The sequence below is a fragment of the Talpa occidentalis genome, unplaced genomic scaffold (genome assembly GCF_014898055.3).
Source record: "Talpa occidentalis isolate TD23 unplaced genomic scaffold, MPIMG_talOcc4v2.1 talOcc4.4, whole genome shotgun sequence".
Taxonomy (NCBI): Eukaryota; Metazoa; Chordata; class Mammalia; order Eulipotyphla; family Talpidae; genus Talpa; species Talpa occidentalis.
The window spans coordinates 83166057-83184902 of record NW_023604295.1 but is presented as its reverse complement, the minus strand read 5'-3'; the positions used below and the strand labels follow the sequence as shown (position 1 = coordinate 83184902).

General features: G+C 32.9%; 1 protein-coding gene across 1 annotated transcript in view; it reads left to right on the top strand.

Moving 5' to 3' along the window:
* Positions 1 to 18846, top strand: part of SI (sucrase-isomaltase) — a 133115-nt gene that overhangs the window by 90492 nt on the left and 23777 nt on the right. The window contains exons 28-35 of the mRNA XM_037526650.2: positions 2731 to 2827; positions 2929 to 3041; positions 3131 to 3256; positions 4788 to 4916; positions 5635 to 5742; positions 9132 to 9194; positions 13806 to 13922; positions 16660 to 16747. Of these exons, the coding sequence (XP_037382547.1) occupies positions 2731 to 2827; positions 2929 to 3041; positions 3131 to 3256; positions 4788 to 4916; positions 5635 to 5742; positions 9132 to 9194; positions 13806 to 13922; positions 16660 to 16747 (841 nt within the window). The remainder of the gene's footprint in view (positions 1 to 2730; positions 2828 to 2928; positions 3042 to 3130; positions 3257 to 4787; positions 4917 to 5634; positions 5743 to 9131; positions 9195 to 13805; positions 13923 to 16659; positions 16748 to 18846) is intronic.

Sequence of the window (18846 nt, the reverse complement as noted above, 5' to 3'; positions counted from 1 at the left end):
TTCTATTTTTTAATTCTTTTTAATCCACAGCTATAGTTATACTTTTTATGAGGTAATACCACAAGTTACATCTTTATAAAATGTTTGCATGTGCTCATATTACTTTCCCCAGTGTTTTATTAATTGACATATTCCATGAAATTATATTAAATATAATTATTCCAAACATAACACAAAAATACATTTTGATGAAAACATTAGCTCATTTCCATTTTTCACAATAGAATTATACTTAAAGGATATATTCAATATGGGACTACAAACGTGTATACTATTGCAACCATTATTTTTAAATTGAGGTAATATTGGTTGACAACACTGCATATGTTCTAGGAATGTAGGTTCACAGTTCTTCAGATTTATATCACTACAGCATAATCATCACAAAGGTACCCATAGTTCTCCACCATAGTCCATAATCACCCCTCCTTTGCTTTCTACTTTCTTTTTTTTTTATAATAAATTTTATTTTTATATTCCCCATACAATTGCAACCCCCCCATTCTGACCCCAATCCCTCCCCTCCCGCCCCCCACCACCCAAAAAGTATCTCTGGTTCATAGTTTTTTGTTAATATTTATTTATTTATTTTTTAATAGAGCCATGTTTTCTTTCTTTCTTTTATTTGTTTGTTTGTTTGTTTGTTTTGTTTATCCATGCACTGGGTACAGTCAGAAGCACGGGAGGGTGAGAGAATTCACCAGTGCCAGAGCAGGGAACAGAGCAGGCAGAAAGACCGAAGTACACTGCTGAGGGGAGCAGCGGGCGGCAGGAGAGGTCTACGCACCATGTGGGACCCTCCTCCGGTGGCCGGGAAGCAGCCGGGGATCGAACTGGCGCCGCAGAGGCCGCGGGCAGCTTCGCAACCCAGCGCTCAACCGCTGCGCCAACGGGGAGGCCCAGTTTTTTGTTAATATTGATTTTCACTTTCTTATAGTTATTCATTTTCCTGGTCCCTTATTTAAGTTTTCTAGATTCCTGCTATGAGTGAGACCATCCGGTATTTTTCTTTTTCTTTTTGGCTTATTTCACTGAGCATGATCCCTTCCAGTGCCATCCATGTTGCTGCAAATTGCATGTGTTTATCTTTTTTGAATGCTGAGTAATATTCCATGGTATATATGTACCACATCTTCTTGATCCAGTCATCTATTTTTGGGCATTTGGGTTGTTTCCAAAGCTTAGCTATTGTAAACAGTGCTGCTATAAACATAGGAGTGCAGGTGCTCTTTGGAATTGATGTTTCTGTGTCCTTTGGGTAAATACCTAGGAGTGGAATTGCTGGATCATATGGAAGCCCTATGTTTAGTAGGTCCAGAAATCTCCACACAGCTCTCCATAGTGGTTGGACCAGTTTGCACTCCCACCAACAGTGCAGGAGAGTTCCTTTTTCTCCACAACCTCGCCAACATTTGTTGTTGCTAGTTTTTTTAATATGTGCCATTCTCACTGGTGTAAGATGGTATCTCATGGTAGTTTTGATATGCATTTCCCTGATTACAAGTGATGTTGAACATTTTTTCATATGCCTGTTGGCCATTTGCATTTCCTCTTCAGAGAAGTTTCTTTTTAGCTCTTCTGCCCATTTTTTGACTGGGTTATTTTCTTTGTTGTTGTTGAGTCTCATCAGCTCTTTGCAGATTTTTGTGATCAGTCCTTTATCATTAGTGTTGGGTCAACTAATCTTTGCTTTCTATTTTCCTTCTCCCTCTCTGGTACCCTCAACTTTAGTCTGATATATAGGGTTCATTTCCAGTTTGTTTTGTTTGGTCCTTTATTTTGATTCTCCTGTATTACATTGAATGAAACCATCCAGTATTTATCTTTCTCTGTCTGTCTTCTTTCATTTAGCATGATCCCAGTTCCATCCATGTTGTCACATAACAATAGTTCCTTTTATAGTACTATAGCTGAATAGTACCCTTTGTATATATATATATAACATTTGTTAGGTATTCAAAAAATTTTTACTTGTGTCACAAAAGTTAAGTGCAGTTTTTGAGGACTGATTTTCATTTATAATCACTTAAAATAATGTTTTCCCAAAACTTCTGTAAAAACTTTCAACATTAACATTTGAATTGTTGAGTAAATATAAATTTCTCAATATGTGACATTTCAATTACTGGGCTTAGTGTGGATAAAAAAAGTCAATTTGAATAGAAATCATGACTTCCTAGGATTTGGGCTTTGGCAAATGGCTTCATGAACATAAATTTAGGTTTTCTCTTTTAAAAAATAAACAGATCTAGCTGAAAATGAAATGAAATATTTTACACATCTAAACTATTAAATCCTTAAGAAATTACCGTTTAACGTGTAAATTACATGAATTTAAGATATATTACACACTTAACAATTTTGGATTTCATTATTTCTAGGGATTTTATTTAAAAAAGTACAAATTTATAAATAAATACTAATATAAAGAAATACAACTACTCTAATAACAATATATGAGATTTTTTTTTTTTTGGCAACAGTTAATGTGGAAGTATTTGTGTATTACACACTGGTATATTCTTCTGCATATCCTAGAGGAGTAACAATTCAAACAAATGAAATTTATTTCTAAGAGAAACATGTTTAAATTCAAGTGTATTTCATGTGTGCAAAGGAGGAACATTTATATTCCCAGGTTCAAGTCTATGAATTTAAATATCACATTGATAATTTGAGGTGTCATTTTTATTCAAATATATATTCTTTATTATTTGTTTTTAATTTTAGTATAAATTTAATTCCTACGGATTTCATCCCTATTACATGTCTTTGGAAGATGACAGCCATGCTCACGGAGTTTTCTTACTAAACAGCAATGCAATGGGTAAAACAATCATTTGTGCAATTTCTCATATTTTATGGCACTTTTTTGTAAATTATTATTTTGTGCAGAAATAAACATGTATTTATATTTTGAATTCCCAGATGTTACATTTCAGCCAACTCCCGCTCTAACTTACCGAACAATTGGAGGAATCTTGGACTTTTATATGTTTTTGGGCCCAACTCCAGAAGTTGTAACAAAACAATATCATGAAGTATGATTCCACATTTCAAAAAAATAAGAAAAATATTTTTATAATATAATGATTTTACTGTACAAATTACAATTATTTTATTTCTAAAGGTAATTGGCCCACCGGTAATGCCACCATATTGGGCTTTGGGATTCCAATTATGCCGTTATGGGTACAGAAATACTTCAGAGATTCAGCAACTATATGATGAAATGGTGGCTGCTCAGATCCCTTATGTATGTATATCAATTTTTAAGACAATGTTAAATATGGCACCTATAGGGCAAATTTTAATAGTTAACCATACATGCATTAAAAGTAAGTATTTGGTAATAATCAATGCTTAGATTTTTAAATAGGAACTAATAACATGTATATAAGACTTTTACCTAGTGTCTTTCTAGCTTGATGAAGGAAAAGGACTATCATTTATTTTCTTTTTTTCTCTTCCATTCCATGAGCCTGAGTTTTACTAAACAAGTCACTATACATACATACATACACACACACACACACACACACACACACACACATATATATATACACACACTTCTCTCTCAGAAAATTTGGATTGTATAGGCATTCAGACCCATCTCATTACATTATACTAAGAGAAAACAGAAATCTATTTCCCATGACAAATTATAGAAAAAAGGACTTAAAGTAAACACATAAATTTTTGTCCTGGAATAATGTTAATGTTAGAATGCACACTTACAGGGTTTGCAGAATACTCTGTTCTCAATGAATGAAACATTAAATATTCCTGAGCATTCAGAAAAAAAATTCTTTTCTTGAAATTTTATTTTTTAACAAAGTTAAGGAGTCTCGGGGATACTTCTGGTCATTAGCACTGATTTTCAAAAATTTTGGTGGGTAAGAACTCTTTCTAAGAATTAGGACCACTTTATAAGACATTAGCACATACTGAAGGAACCAATGTATGGATTCTGAATGCATTATTATGAGAAACATAATTGTATATATTGATGATAACAGGAATATGGAAGTGAACGTTTATGAAATGGGAGTTTTACATTATTGTATGCAATATATAAGGTATATATTTGCATAATATCTTTGAATAATAGTTTTAGCTTATATCTGTTAACAGAAAACAACAAATTTGTTATTTAGGCCTAAATAACAGATTTCATGATAAATTTCAACATCTATCCCTTCAAGTATATTTGTATATAATTATCTATTAAACAATATCTTGCTTACATAAGCTTAAGTATTATTCTAAAATAATTGACTTTGCTGGACAATGTATGAAGAATCTTACAATAATTGATGAATTTGTTAGTAATACTTTTCCCTCTTTGTCAGAAGAATTATTTGAAATTACGACATCTCTGCTTTATTGTTCTTAAAGAGAGAGTAATACTAATGTTTGTGTATACTGCTCAAAATTCCAAATTGCCATTTAACATATTTCCAAATGCCATATATCATTTCCTTCTGTGTATCCCAGTTTCTTTCAGAATTGCCTTTTAAAAGCTGATTTTGAAGCATTGTTACTACTAAACCTGAATTCCATTATTAACAAATCAAATTTTTTATGAATTTCCTCTTGGAATATTTTATACTTTTTTCTTAATACTTTCATTGATTGAACATTATAATATTTAATTCTCTTTAGATCAAAGGAAATACATTAAAATGTTCATTTTGTGATGAGTTTATAAGTGTGATAGGATGTGATGCGGTTACTTTTGCTGCTTACTTCACTATACTTACTTCAGTATAATTGTCATCTTTCAGGATGTTCAATACACAGATATTGATCACATGGAAAGGCAACTAGACTTTACAATTGGTGAAAGTTTCCATGACCTTCCTCAGTTTGTTGACAAAATAAGAAATGAAGGAATGAAATACATTATTATCCTGGTTGGTGTTTATATTTTATATTTTATCTGGGCCTTATTGTCTTGATTTTATTGCGTTTTCTTTCTTAGAATAATGGGAAGAAAGTATTTCAAAATAATCAATATATAATTTTGAATTCTACAACCAAATCTAAACTTTCTTTATTAATTCACTTTATGTGGACTGCCACCAGTGTAATTTTATACTTATGTATATCCTTATAGAACTAAGTATAGAACTGGGATCAAAGGTGAGCTAGTAATCAACCTAGCTGCAAACTGATCTCAATTTACAGAAACTATCACAAAGTAATGATAGATTTTTATTCCTCTACCATTCTCAAATCAATTTCTAGCATTGCTTCCTGTGCTTGTCATGTTTAAGAAATTGTCTTCATGTTAGTGACTGCATGGGAAAATATTTTAACCTTATCTTATAGGAAGCAAACTAGATAGTCAGAAATCCCACAGGATAAATAAAAACAAACAAACAAACAAACTAATCTTGCTTGAAATCATAACTGACACATTTTCAAAACTTCTTTAAATTTTCTTTAAGGAATTTGGAGATCAGTATAGCCAGAACACTGATTGATATTAAAAGTCCATTTGTCAACCCATATGAGGACATAATTTAATGCTAATGCAATAATAAAAATATATTATGTTTTGTAACAAAGACCAATGTAACTATACTTTCATTCCATAGTTACCAAGTTTGGATTTCCTTTTACTTTCAGGATCCAGCAATTTCAGGAAATGAAACAGAGAGTTATTCTGCATTTGAAAAAGGACTGGAGAAAGATGTCTTTGTCAAATGGCCTAATAGTGATATTTGTTGGGGAAAGGTACTAAGTTTATATCTTGAAATAAAATAAGTCAAAAAATCTATTTTATTGAAATTTCCCATTAACTTAAAGCTGTTAAAACACAATAAGAGGGAGAGGTTTACTATAAAGAAATGTTATGATTCTAAGCTATTAAATAAAATATGTACTCTCCAAGTTTAATCCAAATTATGGAAAACACAAAAATATTATGTACAAGTCATATGTTCAAATAGTTTGTTTTATTTTTAAATGGTTTTTTATTGTATTTATTGGAACCTCCTATGTTTTTTAATTGCTTTATTATTTTTTAATTTTATGTATTTTTTACATCTTTTTTTCATTTTGCACAATGTATGCATTTTCATCTTGGTTATAGTGCCCAAACAATTCCCATAACCCCTTGTTTTGATCCTAATTCCTCCCCCGCCACCGTAGTATGTTAAAATAAGACAGAAAAAAAATATACCAGATGGTCTCACTCATAGCAGGAATTTACAAAACCTAAATAAGGGACCAGGAAAAAGACTGATTATAATAAAGTGGAAATCAAAATCAAGCACTTACCTTTTAATATCAATATACCACCGGTAAGATGGCTACTCAATATTCTATACTGCAAGCATCGCTTAAATACACTTCTAAAAACATTTCATTTTGATTGCTGAGTAATATTCCGTTGTGTATATGTACCACATCTTCTTGATCCAATCATCTGTTTTTGGGCATTTGGGTTGTTTCCATAGCTTAGCTATTGAAAATAGTGTTGCTATAAACATAGGGATGTAGGTGCCCTTTGGACTTAATGTTTCTGTGTCATTTGGGTAAATACCTAGGAGTGGAATTGCTGGATCATATGGAAGCTGGCAGTTTGCAGCAACATGGATGGAGCTAGAAGGGATCATGCTCAGCAAAATAAGTCAGAAAGAAAAAGAAAAATACCCGGATGGTCTCACTTATAGCAGGAATATAGAAAACCTAAATAAGGGACCAGGAAAAAGACTAATTAATACAAAGTAAAAATTAAAATCAACAAGCAATTATAAACCAGAGACACACTATGGGGTGGGTGGAGGGAAGGAGAGAGGAAGGACTAGGGTCATAATAAGGGGGGTTGCAATTGTATGGGGAATATAACCAAAATGAAAATGCATACATTGTGCAAAAATGAAAAAATGATGTAAGAATTATATAAAATAAAATAATTTAAAAAATAAAATAAAAACATTTCATTAATATAATGCTGTTTTTAGAGTTATTCTTACATTTTTACCTGAACATGTAATATAATTCTCTGTATTTCATTTAAACAATATTAATCATACCTGGGCATACAAAATATCCTGATTTTGCTTACATATAAATATTCAGAAATAATATCAAATAGTCACAACTGGAATAAAAACAATAGCAGCAGCACATATTGGGAGATATAATTAAATGCAGTGTTGCATCCTTTTTGTATCATGGACAGAAAAATGACATTGACGATTGAAATTATACAATTCAAACATGGGCTATGAATTAGTTAAAGGCATTGCATCCATACTAATTTGTTGGTTTTGATAATTTTACAATGGTTACAAATATTTCAACATTAGAAGACATGCATATAGAGCCTAAATAATTTAGAAAAACCGGGCCTCCCCTGGTGGTGCAGCGGTTGAGCGCTGGGCTGTGAATCTTCCTGCAGCTTCTGCAGTGCCTGTTCCATCCCTGGCCACCAGCAAGGGTCCCACATGGAGTGCAGACCTCTCCTGCCGTGCCCCCCTGCTCCCCTCAGCAGTGTATTTTGTCATGTTGTCTGTTCAGCTCCCCGCTTTGGTGCTGGTGAATTCTCTGACCTTCCCGTGCTTCTGACTCTACCCAGTGCTTGCATAAATAAATAAATAAATAAATATTTTTTAATAATAAATATATATATTAAAAAAAAGGGGCCCTCCCTGGTGGCGTAGCGGGTTAAGCGCCACACTATTAAGCTGTCCGCAGCCTCTGTAGTGCGGGTTGGATCCCGGCTGGCGGGTGAGAATCCTACATGGTGTCGCAGACCTCTCCTGTTGTGCCCCCTTCTCCCCCAAGCAGTGTATTTCAGTCCATCTGCCTGTTCTGCTCCCTGCTCTGTCTCTGGTGAGTCCTCTCACCTTCCCATGCCTCTGGCCTGTGCCCAGCTTTTGTATAAAAATAAATAAATCTTTATAAAAAGAAAAAAGAGTTTAGAAAAACTATGGACATAATTTTACAGCGTTTGCAAGTCTGAAATTACCTTCAAGAAAGTGTCAGCATAAAATAGAAAAAATCCTATCATAAAAATAGTGAAATACATTGTTTTAAGCGAAATTAAAGTATAGGGTATGGCATATTAACTATGAAAACATTTTTTCTTGGGCCTCCCCTGGTGGTGCAGCGGTTGAGCTCTGGGCTGCAAGGCTGCCCGCAGCCTCTGCAGCGCCGGTTCGGTTCGATCCCCAGCTGCTTTCCGGCCACCGGAGGAGGGTCCCACATGGCACAGACCTCTCCTGCCGCCCGCTGCTCCCCTCAGCAGTGTACTTCAGTCCCTCTGCCTGCTCTGCTCCCAGCTCTGACTCTGGTGAATTCTCTCACCCTCCCGCGCTTCTGACTGTACCCAGTGCTTGTATAAATAAATAAATAAATAATAATAATAAAAAAAAGAAAACATTTTTTCTTTCGATTGTCTCTTTCCATGTTTTTGTCATTTCTTTCTCTGCTTTGTTCCTTTACAGCTTTACTATTGACAAGTAAATCTTGGTGTGTAATTAGTCCTTTGGTGTTTATTTACATTTTTATATGGGGCATTCTGATTTCTATAAAATAGCATCAATTCTTCTACTATGTCAGCATGATAAATGGGCTTCATCCTGAATGTTTGTCATTTGGTTAGAGGGAATCTTTGGTTGGTAGAGAGGCATGGATAGAGTTGGGGAGCAGGGGAGAAAATGTTTTAGACCTAGCTGTGGAAACCAAGAGGTTATTTGCCTTACTTAGCATGACATCATCTAACTCAGATTTTTGGACATTTTAAATATAGATGTTTAAATCCTGGAGTCGCTCTAAAAATATATCACATTTAATATATCCCATTTAAATAAATACAATAAATAAATTTAATATTATTTATTGTTCATATATTTTGGTTATTGCTATTGCTTTCAAAATCACTATTTATAGAAAGGTTTGTATTCATATTTTAAATAGGAGATTACTATGTATAATAGCAATAGTTTGAAAATTATATATATATATATACCAAACTGAAAAATGGAACTAAAGGAATTACTAATCCAGGAATCATGAGTCAGTATACCTTCAAAACTCTATAATATTTTATTTAAGCACAGTGATAACATACTAAATTTATTTTGAACTGCTTTCCCTTTTATTATTTCTTATAGGTTTGGCCAGATTTGCCCAATGTAACAATTGATGAAAGTCTAAGTGAAGATGAAGCTGTTAATGTAAGTTTTATATTGATTAAATATCTAAAAGAAATACACACTTGGATTTTATGATCATGATGATCAATTATTTAAGTTGAATATTTTCCTTAAAATGTGGATGAGTAGTTGTCTAATTCCCCATATCATATCTATTTATCTTTTTAAATTTTCTTATGTTGTTGTTCATTTTTTTTTTTCAGTAGTTGATTTCTGCCCTCGGGTGTAATCCATTTAAATCTCCATCCACCATAACACCTGAAAACCATCACCATAGACCTTTTGTGTTCTTCCCACCCTGTTTTGACCCTCTCCCTCCTCCTCCCCAGGTGTATGGTTCAGATATGTGGTTTGCCTGCAAGTTTTGTCTTTTTCCTAATCCTTTGTTTGATTTCACTCCCCATATGAGTGAGACCATCCAGTATTTTTCTTATCCTTCTGGCTTATTTTGCCTAGCCTAATCCCTTCCAGCTCCAAACCTGTTGCTACAAATGGCACAAATGTACCTTTTTTTGATCACTGAGTAGTATTCCATTGTCTATATACTACAACTTCTTGAATCCATTACTCTGCTTGGGGGCATTTGGGTTGTTTCCATATCTTAGCTCTTGTAGATAGTGCTTGCAATAACCTTAAGAGTTACAACTTTTCCTTTAAAATATTTATTTTGTGTCTTTGGGATATATTCCCAGGAGTGGAATCTCTGAATCCTATGTAGATCCATTTTTACTGTTTTGAGGATCCTCCATATAGCTTTCTATAGTGGCTGTACTTGGTTTTATTCCTATCAGCAGTGTAGAGTTTTCCTTTTTCTCCACATCCTCACCTGCATTTGTAATTGCCAGTATTTTTTTTTTTTAATGTGGGCCATTCTCACCTGTGTGATGTGATATCACATTATTATTTTGATTTGCTTTTTCCTGATTATAAGTGATGGTGAGCATTTTTAATATACTTATTAGTCATTTGCATTTCTTCTTTGGAGAAGTGGCTTTTTAGCTCCTCTACCCATTTTTGACTGGTTGTTTGCTTTGATTTAAGTAAAATGTGTCTAACTATTCTTAAATAACAACTTGTGTCACACTATGAAGTAATTTTTCAATAAATTATGTTTAATAAAAACACTTTTTAAATTTTACTTTATTGTGGTAAGAATAAATAGCATGACATTTGCTGTCTTAAATTTTTAAGTTTGCAACACAACTTCCTTGACACTCAGAACAAGGTTGCCCAGGTCACTAGAATTTATTTATTTTATGTAGTTGTAACTTTATACCTATAGAATTGTAACTCCCTAATAGCCCCAGACTTCAGTCCCTGGCAGGCACCTTCCTAATTTCTACTCATTTAAATTTGACTCTTTTACATACCTCAGATGCGCGTAATAATATTTTTATTTTTTCCTCTGTGACTGGCTTATTTAATTCATCGAATGCCCTCAAGCTTTAATCATGTTGCTGCATATTACAGGATTTTCTCCTCTCATAAGACTGAATATTATTTCATCATACTTGTTCAGCACAATTTCTTTATCAATCCATCCATCAATGACCATTTAGGTTATTTTGAATGTTCATTCTTGAGACTATTACAATAAATGATGTAATTCAAGTGTTTTATTGAGATCTCAATTTTATGTCTTTTGGATAAATGTCCAAATGGGATTAGTGGAGCACATTGTAGTTTCATTTTTAATTATTTGAGGAATCTGCATAATGTTATCTTTAATGGCCACACTGTTTTGCAAACTGTGCAAGGATTCCAATTATTCCATTTCCTCACCAACATTTATCTTCTGTTTTCTGAAAATAACCATTCTATCAAAATGTTTTCTTAGTTTTTTTTTTTTATTTTGCATTTTCTTGATTATAAGTGAACTTGAGCACCTTTTCATGTACCTGTTTACCATTCGTATGCATTCTTTTAAGAAAAGGCCATTCAAATGTTTACACATTTTTAAAGTCAGTTACAGATCTTTTTTTTTTCTTCTATCCAGTTGTAGAATACTTATATCATTTGGTAATTAACCATTTATCTAGTGCACACATATATTGTTCAGTTCCATAGACTGATTTTTCACTCTGTTGACTGTTTTCTTTGCTGTGCAGAAACTTTTAATTTGCTATGATCTCACTTGTCTGTTTTTTAGTTTTTTTTGGCCTATGTTTTTTGGGAGATATCCAATAAATCATTGCCAAGAGAAATGCCATGATGATTTTCTCCTATAGTTCCTTCTAACTTTTGTAGCTTCATGTGTGACATTTAAGTCTTACAATTTCATGTTAATATTTATATGTGATGTACAATGAAAGTCCAATTTTATTCTTAAGTGTTGGTTATCATATTTTTTTTCAACACCATTTGTGGAAGAGATTATTTTTCCCCATTTTATGTTCTTGGTGTTCTTATCAAACAGCAATTGACTATACATGTATAGAATAATTTCCAGGCTCTTTATTCTGCACCATTGATCTGTATGTCTATTTTTGTACAGTATTAACACTGTTTTAATTATAGTTTTGGGATATGTTTTGAAATCAGGAAATGTGATGCCTCCAGTTTTATTCTTTTTTTCTAAGATTATTTTTGTTATTCAGGAACTCTGTTCAAAATGAATTTCAGGATTTTTCTTCTATTTTTATAAAGTTGGCATTAATAGTTACTATTTTGAGTCTATAGCTGGTTAGGGTAGTATGGACATTTTAACAATGTCATAATTTCTAATTCATAGACATGAGATTCTATTAGTGCATTTCTTCTAAACTATCATTTAACATATTTTGTCATTTCAGTGTATAAACCTTTAACTATTTAAGTTTATTGAATGGGATTATTTTCCTCATTTCTCTTTCATATAGTTCATTGTTAGTATCTACACATGGAATTCATTTTAATGTGTTGATTTTTTGCCTCCCACTTTACTAGATTTATTAGTTCTAATATGAAGTTCTTGTTTTTTTTTTGTAGATTTCTTAGGGTTTTCTACACATAAGATATTATCTGCAAATAGGGATATTTTTATTTCACTTTTATATGGATTATTTTTCTTTGTACGCCAGATTGTTCTGCTACGACTGCCAATAAACTGATGAAAACAAGTGGCAAGTATGAGCATCCTCACCTTGCTCCTGATTAACTGTAACATTAACTATTGACTTTTAATATATGGTCTTTATTTTATTTTTGAGACAATTCTAGCTACTCCTAGATTGCTGAGAATTTTTATCAAGAAAGTTTTGAATTTTGTATATGATTTCTCTGCATCTGTTGAAGTTATAATGCAATTTTTATATTTCAAACTGATTATATGACACATCACATTGATTTTCTTACATTGAACAATTCTTGCATCACGGAAAAAAATGCAGCTAAGTTGCATGGTGCATTTAATGTACTGTCGAATATTGTTTGCTGGTAATTTTTGCTAAGAATGTTTCCATTTACATCCATAAACAATACATTTTTATGTTTTTTTTTTTTTTTTTTTTTCCTTTTGCTGCCTTTGGTTTTGGTATCAGGCAATGCTAGTCTCTCAAAGTGAATTTGGAAATAATCTCTCCTTTTCAGTTTTTTTTGGGGGGATGATTTTCAGAAAGATTCATATGAATCCTCCCATAAAAGTTTCATATCAATCATCAACAAAACCATTAGGTCCTGAATTTTTTCTTTCTTGTGAGGTTTTGATTAGTGATCTAATCATAGAAATAATCAGCCCATTCAGATTTTCTAATTCTTCATGATTTATTCTTACTATGTTTTATGTTTCCAGGAATCTAACCATATCATCTAAGTTATCCAGTTTGTTGTGTATAATTGTATATAATTGATCTAGGACAATTCCTGGCATAGAAAATATTCCTTAATATAACTACATAGATAATTATTCAAGTGGGTTTAATACAATTTTGGGAAAAACAATAATTTTAATTCCCTTTCAATCTAAAATTATCCATGATGCATGAGTATTGTAAATCCTTCTCTACTCTGTATTTCTCTGTGTAAAATGTCCCTCCATATCCCGTCTATTTAGAAGTCTGCTTGAACTTTTACTATATATGTTTAAACTGTGATTGTTAGTTATTCAGTTGACACTATAACAGTTGAAGGTCAATCTTCTTCTACCACATAAACTCCTACCTTGGAATTTATCCTGTAGACTGGCAAGTGGGGCTATTTTTAGTAAGGAAGGATTAAATCACTTTTTTGCTGATGTAAAAGAGAAAAAAGAAATAGTCATGGTGGTGAAGGATTTATTGGTTCTGGAAGGGCAGAAACCTTGATAAAATATTTTTGTTGTTCACTAGAAAAACAAAGGAATGCCTTCCCAACAAGATCCCAAACCTCCAGGACTCTAAAGATATGGATAATAAAAACATATCCTTTCAATCTGAAAAGCCCCCCAGATATGTATATGTGTGGTTTGAACTGAATATTTAGAATTCACCTAAGACTCTCAGGTTTTTCTCTTCTCTCCTCATAGATTTTTCACGATCCTTTTCCTCCTCAACACTGTAAGGTGTTTGGAGGAAATCTATCACTCGTGTACAACTTGTGTTCTATAAATGTCTGACTTAGGCATATAGAGTCACTGTTATGACTTTCTACATGTGGCAATGGGTTTTGTTTTAACAGGCTTCAAGAGCTCATGTAGCATTTCCAGATTTCTTTAAGAATTCTACAGCAGAATGGTGGGCAAATGAAATTGCAGATTTCTACAATAAACAGATTAAGTTTGATGGTTTGTGGATTGTAAGTACACTATGGACAATTCATATTTTAAGTTATTTGTTGAGTAGTGATAACACAAATTTTAGTAGACTCTAGTAATAACATTAGCGTTAATAATACCTGAGAACAAGGGCCTACCCTAGTGGTGCAGTGGTTGAGCGCTGGGCTGTGAAGCTGCATGAAGCCTTTGTAGCGCCTGTTCCATCCCTGGCCTCCGCGAGGGTCCCACATGGTGCGCAGACCTCTCCTGCCATGCCCACTGCTCCCCTCAGCAGTGTACTTCATCTGTCTGCCTGTTTTGTTCCCCGCTCTGGCTCTGGTGAATTCTCTCACCCTCCGGTGCTTCTGACTGAGCCCTATGCTTGTATAAATAAATAAATCTTTAAAAAAATAATAATAATACCTAAGAACATTCACCTGAGCCCAGGTGACTTTTCCATATTATTTCCCCCTTTTATTAAGTCAATATTAAGACAGCCATATTAAGACTGCACTAAGGTTTAGGGTTCTTATGATGGAAAAATACCCTTCAGTGATAACCATCAAGAAACTGAAAATATCGTGATCTAGTACTTATAAGACAGGGACATTATATAGCATACCTGGGTAACTTTAAAGTCATGGGAAAGGAGAATTAGAAGGAGAGGGAGGGAGAGGAGAGGAGAGACAGAGAAGAGTTTGGGGTCCTACTTTTATTTGAGCTCTCAAGGTTAAGGGTGAGGGGGGGTCTAGTCTGTTCTGAGCTTACATTTTTATTGTTGAATTGAAAATATCCATAAGAAAGAAAATTTAAAATATGGGAATAGGGGCAAAGAAGGAAAATGGGAAGGGGGAATACTAAACTCAATCCCAATTTATCAGAAAACTAAATCAGCCAGAATCTCTAAAACAAAAGTGTCTTCTAGGGAGTGTGACAGGTTAAGCCCTGGCTCTGATCCAGTGGTATAAATGGCCATGTATTTGAGCTAGTTTTGTTTCTCTTTTATTTATTTATTTATCTATCTATCTATCTATCTATCTATCTATTTATTTATTTATTTATTTATTTAGAGCTCATTCAGTATGAATGCTTGGGCAACTTTGAATCAGACACTTGCTTTACAAAAAAACTGAAGTCAGTTTTGGAAACATACAATGTATGAGCCCACTCATTTTTTTCCACAGAATTTTCTTATTTTAAAGGCTGCTAACATACAGTTTTAGTAATTATGTACATATATGTTATTTCCTGAATATTCAAGTTGAATATTTTTAATGACCAAGATACCAAACTCCTCTCTTTTTCTAGCAATTCATAATAGCCTGCGGGCATTTATTTTCATTCAATATTTGGATAAATCTCAATCATTCTTTGATATATTAACAAACACCCTAACAAATTCAACAAAATTATCTCAATCTCTTAATCTTAGGTATAATCTTATGGAACTAAGATTTTTAACAATCTAATAGTAAAAAAAAAATACTTTATCCCCAGTAAATATTTAAATAGATTTTTTTCATAATAATTCTTTAGATGCTTGGATTGTTTATTACTCTGCTTATTTTTCAACCTCTGCATCAGTTAACATGTATTTAATTGAAGTCAACTTTATAATTGGTTGTTATGTATAAATTATAAATGTGGTTCACAGCACTGTACTATGATTCAGGAGAACAGTAAAGCGTACATTTTATAAAACAATTGTGTAAAAGATACATTAATTAGTGGGAAATACAGGTTAACCTGATGTATAATCTCATGTGCTATAATAAAATTCTATTAGATTATCCCCATGAACTATAATTTTTTGCCTTGATATTGAAACTAATTTATATATCTAGATACTGGTTTCTTTATATATGATTATGGAGATCCTGAGACATGTGCTCAATAGAGATATTCTTTGAAATTTGTATTCAGCTCTTGTATTCATAAATAAATAAATCTTTAAAAAACCCATTGATAAAAAGTCAGTGGTAATAGTAGACGGAAAGACAATGGGAAAAGATAGTTAGTATGTCATTTTATGTTTAGGAAACTGAAAAAAAATATGATATTCTCAACAGGAAAAATCAGACATTCTATTTTTCAGAGGGATGGATTTTTAAAAATTAAGAGCAGGGCCTCACCTGGTGGTGCAGGTGGTTGAACGCCGTGCTGTGAAGCTGTCCACAGCCTCTGCAGTGCCAGTTCAATCCCGGCCAGCCAGCGAGGGTCCCACATGACACAGCAGAGCCCTCTTGCCACGCCCGCTGCTCCCCTCAGCAGTGTATTTCCTCAGTTGGCCTGTTCTGTTACCCGCTCTGTCTCTGGTGAATCCTCTCACCTTCCTGTGCATCTGGCCTGTACCCTGGTTCTTGTATAAACAAACAAACAAACAAACAAACAAACAAACAAACAAACAAATAAATAAATAAAATCTTTGAAAAAAAATTAAGAGCACTGAGATAAGCTCTATTTTTCTTTTTTTTTTTAATTATTTATGCATACAAGAACTGGGGTACAGGCTGGAAGTGTGAGGGTGGTGAGAGGATTCACCAGAGACATAGTGGGGAACAGAACAGGCAGATCCACTGAAATACACTGCTGAGGGGAGCAGTGGGCGAGTGAGTTAAACTCTTTAGTATTATTGAAATGCCTTATACTTTTCCTCTTTAGAATAATGAATAGGTAAGTATTCAAATATGTTGTTTTAATTAACTGATTCTCTGAATTAGTTCTTTTGAAAAAAACATTTTTTTTTTTGTTTGTTTGTTTGTTTGTTTTTGTTTTTAGGATATGAATGAGCCATCAAGTTTTGTACATGGATCAGTTACTAATCAATGCAGGAGAGAAGAGCTAAATTATCCTCCTTATATCCCAGGTGCAATATTGCTACCGTATATTTGATATTAATGCCATCAGATTTAGGGGACAGGATTCATAATTCCAATTATCACTGTCCATCTACATTCTGGACCACAGTTTGACCTATTACCATTATTATTTAAGACTATTTTGAGAAGAAAATTAGGAAGTATGTTTTTTTCTATATGAACTCATTTCTAATTTGCTTGAAATTGTTGTTTTGGAGGACTCAGGTTGACTGCTGCTGTGTCTGGTATAATGACATGTATCTGAGAAGGTGTGACCTATTCTATCTAAAATATAGTATTGAAAAGCAGTGTTACCTCAAAAAAAAAAAGAGAGAACAATAAAAAAATTCAGATTTAAACATTGTCAATATTCATTTTTAATCAAATGTTATTGATTTTCCATTCAACTTTGCAACTGTATAATTTTGGAGGTAGTACCTCACACCTTAATATGTGCAAATGTTTAATTTATTCAGAGCTACTACAATAATCCTACATTACCCTCCTCTTTTTCCCCATTTGTTTTGGTAGCAACAATCTCTTTCACAAAGTTTAAGAGATATTTTTGGTTGTGTTTTTCCAGTTTGCCCTCTTTGGTTATTTCTATTTGATAAATGAACAAAATTATCTAGTTATTTTATTTCACTTTCTGACTTAATTAATTAGCATAATCACCTCAAAATATACTGAGTTTCTTCCAAAAGACACTATTTTATCTTTAAATTGCTGAGTAGTACTACATGCAGTATATTTTATAATTTATTTATGCTCTCATCTGTTGATGGGTATTTAGTTTGATTCCATGATATAACTATTATAAATAATGTTGCCATGGATATAGGAGTGCATAAATATTTTCATATTATTGTGTCTCGACCCGCAAGATTCGTAGGCATGAAAATAGAAGGGCTGAGGATTGAAATGAGGGGCTTGAGACAACTTGACGCTAGCGGTTGCTTCTTTATTTTTCCTTTTCCTTCTCTTTCTTCCCTGGTCTTCTCTCTGCTCCTCTTGCAGTATCCTCTCGCAGTATCCTCTCTACTATCTCATGGTTCTCTTCTTATACCCTGGTAGCTCCTCCCATCATACCTCCCAGTCTCACGTGATTTACAGGAAAACACAGTGGTTTCTCAGATTGCGAAACAGTAAAGCGAAACTTAACTCATTGCATGCATGTGCAACTCGGTGCATGCTCCGGACGGCTCCAGACATTATTGTTTTCATATTCTTTGGGTAAATACCTCGTTGTGGATTGCTGGATCACAATATTTCCCACTTTTCAGATTTTTTTTTTCAGGGAATCTCCATAACATTTTTTATATAAACTGTACCAATTTATAGTGTTACCAGAGAAAATGAGTGTTCATTTCCTCCACATCCTCACCAGCATTATACAATGTATAGCACCTGTATGTTGAAAACTACAACTCATTGTCAAAAAAAATAAAATAAGACACAAAGAAATAGAGATATCTTAGTTTCATATATTGGATCAATATCTTTAAGATTAAAAAAAATCTTAAAATTGTTTTAATTCTTGTTATACTTGGAAAAAAAGGAAAGAATATTAACATTATTCTGCTGTCTCTGATCTAAGAAGAAAATAAGAGCTTTCCAGCATTCATCCTCATGCTTTTATGTAGGCAGTAAACTTCATAAAATGCTAGCATCTGAAAGTAATGGCAAAGCTCTGGAAATAGCATGTCAAATTGTGGAAAAGCCAATCAAATGCTGTTAAAGCATTTTTCATGCTATTAACTTCAGGACTTCATATTAAAAATGGATTTTTAAAAAATAAAATAGATTTAATCATTATGTATCAACTTAAGTGTACTAAATGATAGATTTTCAGGAGTACACTTATTTTTAGATTTTTATTGATTAATGTTAATTCATAATATTTTATACTGAATAGTGCAAAACTTTTCACACATTTTTCAGTCACACTTATATAAATAACATCTGTTTTATGTGAAGACCATCTTTTTTTCATTTGTAATTAGCATAGACACTGTACCAAAGGTTAAAATTCAATAAAAAATAAAAAATTATATGTTTTGTCAAAATAATATATAGCCATTTTTGCATATTTTGATGTAACATAATT